General features: G+C 40.6%; 1 protein-coding gene across 1 annotated transcript; it reads right to left on the bottom strand.

The window, feature by feature from the left end:
* Positions 1 to 404: 404 nt before the first annotated feature.
* On the bottom strand, positions 405 to 2,540 carry LOC147337718 (homeobox protein MSX-2-like). Its single transcript, XM_086262886.1, has 2 exons — positions 1,961 to 2,540; positions 405 to 1,405 (listed from the first exon to the last, which is right to left on the bottom strand). Exons 1-2 carry the CDS (start codon positions 2,262 to 2,264, stop codon positions 969 to 971), a joined length of 741 nt encoding a protein of 246 aa, XP_086119012.1. The 5' UTR covers positions 2,265 to 2,540; the 3' UTR covers positions 405 to 968.
* Between the last annotated feature and the right edge of the window lie 103 nt (positions 2,541 to 2,643).

The raw sequence follows: 2,643 nt of genomic DNA, 5'->3' as shown, positions 1-2,643 counted from the left end.
TGGAACTGAACCATTTATGATCAAAAGTTAAAATCTCTCGTAACGCATTGATCTTTTTACAAGATAATTTACACCCAAAACAGCATAAGTGAGAAAAAGAAATAATGATATAATGACGACTTTCTGGGAAACAAAGACAGTATTAGTTAGACGGTAGAGCTCACAATGCATTCAGAATAGGGGAAGGAAATCATCGAGGGAAATGTTATTTTTGTGTAATTGCAGTTGAAATACGTTATATTTTGCACTGACCTTAACATTTCTGTAGAAGAAAGCATATGAGGCGTGTTAAACGAGATGAGAAGAAAAGAGCCTCTTCCTGCATGTGTGGTAAACAAAAGGAGGCCACTGAATTTCAGAAGCAGATGGGCCACCAAACAAAGAACTAAACACAATTTGGGTACGAACAGAAGACCACATCAAAAGAAGCAGACAACTGCATTAAAGTAACCGCACCAGGTTACCAATTCTACCTTGTGTTGTATGCAGGCTACAAATAAATACAGCAAACGAGGGGGCGTGCTAAGGATCTCAATTTAATATCATATACATAAAATATTAACTAATGAAAATGAAGATATGTAACATCAAGTATGTGACTCTAAAACTATTACAAATAAATATGTGTGACTTGAGTATTCAATGATTTAAAGGTGCAGTGAAATATCCCTGCATGTTGAAGGGTAACAAGTGAGAAACACTTTAGAAAAAGGGCAGAAAAGACAATCTGAACAATATGTATTCTGGTATTATGTTTGCAAATGGCAAAGAGGGACCTTCGGGATGCTGTATCCTTCCATAGTCTTTTGCAAATAGCAGAACACTTGTAAATCCTTCTTAAGACAAACAATGAAGCTTAAAGTCCACTTCAGGTCACATGCAAACAAGTTTTGCATAAGGTGCATGATTTAATGATACACTCTTGTCATCCCTTTTAGCACAATCTGTCTGTATATTTCTTTTTCGTCTCAGGAGAGGTGGAAAAGGCTGTAGCCGACCTGTGAGGCGTACATAGCCAGATGTGCAGCAGGGAGAACAGGGGTGCGGCCGTATGAGTAGCCCAGTCCATAGAGCCCTGCCGAACCAGCGTGCAGGGGAAAACCCAAGGATGAGTATCCTGGGTAGAAGACAGCTTTGGAGCCTACACCAGCTGCTAGTTTGAGTTTCTCTACTTCAGCCTCCTGAAGCCTCTTGGCTTTGGCCCGTCGATTCTGAAACCAGATCTTGACTTGGGTCTCGGACAGGGACAGTGAGGAGGAGAACTCGGCCCGCTCAGCGATGGACAGGTACTGCTTCTGACGAAATTTCCTCTCCAGGGCCAGAAGCTGCATTGTGGTAAAGGGAGTACGAGGCTTACGGTTGGTTTTGTGCTTCCTCAATGAGCAGACTGTCGGACTAAGCTGCCCTACAGGATATATGGAAAACATGAAACTAAATCAGCTGTCAAAGCAAACAGACCTTTAATTCTTTCCTTTTCAGTGGTTTAACACCAAATGACTAAACAGGAAAAGTAATGATCAGAAAATTAATGGACAGCAATACTGATGGAAAAGCCACGCTTCTCCTGTATCCTGCTTCTTAGAGTATTTACCACTATCTAAAATTTTAAATAATGCAAGATGATTATCTTTAAACAAAGTGAAACTGGTGAGTAGAAAAATCATTATGCAAAATTCTTAAAAACAAATCAATATATTTCTCTTTTTATTACTCCTTCTTGTTCTGTCAAAAATGTTTGATTTGTCTATTGATTCAGTATTAATTATGCATAAAAACTCTTTCTTAAAATTATGAACTTGAAGCCAGCTGTGGGACTTTTCCTCCAACTTTACACATTTGCATTACAAAAGTTTAAACTGGATGACTTACAGTACTCGAAGACCCTGATTTAAAAAAAAAAAACCCTGATTCAAAACTGAACCACTAACTAGTAATAAAACTGGATTGGAAAATGACTTACGTGGGGGAGTAGACATCTTAATGGAGCTGGATATCCAAGAGGGAAATTCCTGTTGTTCCAGTGGCTCTGATTTAATAGATATTAAGTTTTGTGTGCACTCATCTGTCCGCTGCGCCTCATCCTCCTTCAAATCATAATTTCCCTTTTCTTTGCTGGTCACAGCCAGCGGCCTCGTCTCCGACATGAGAGCTTCAACGCTGAAGGGAAGACAGGATGTTTGTGCCATGCGCCCGAGCTTCAGCTGCGTTGATCCTGCATCCTCTTCTGTGGAAAACTCATTTCTTGAGTCCCCAGACGCAGACATTTTTTCTTCTCTTTCTTTTCAGTATTAGAATTTAAGTACAATCCATAAGACACTTTTCTGGTCCCAGAATGAGACCGGTCAGAGAGGAATCTGGAGTAGCTTCTCTTAAGCTGTCACAAAGCTGACAGAGTTAGTGCTGGAAAAAGTCTGGCGTGCATTTGGGACTTTCAGCCAATGATGAGTCTTGATCCCAGGGTTTGGGGGAAGACTTGTGATTGGACGTTGTGTTTAGGGCACTCTGCCACACCCCTAACCAGACAGCAGGTCAGCTTCGCATCAGCCTCATTTAGCAGTAATTACCATGGTGGAAGATTGTTTCCTGGCTGTATTTCTTTCACTCTGCAAACTGCATACCCTTAGTTAACATTGAAAAAGCTTG

The sequence above is a fragment of the Aulonocara sp. 'chitande type north' Nkhata Bay genome, linkage group LG2, assembly GCF_057382095.1.
Source record: "Aulonocara sp. 'chitande type north' Nkhata Bay isolate Kocher_YH1m ecotype deep benthic linkage group LG2, A_spYH_male_GT1.1, whole genome shotgun sequence".
NCBI lineage: Eukaryota > Metazoa > Chordata > Actinopteri > Cichliformes > Cichlidae > Aulonocara > Aulonocara sp. 'chitande type north' Nkhata Bay.
The sequence above is the reverse complement of the archived record's forward strand: the minus strand, read 5'-3'. Positions and strand labels throughout refer to the sequence as shown.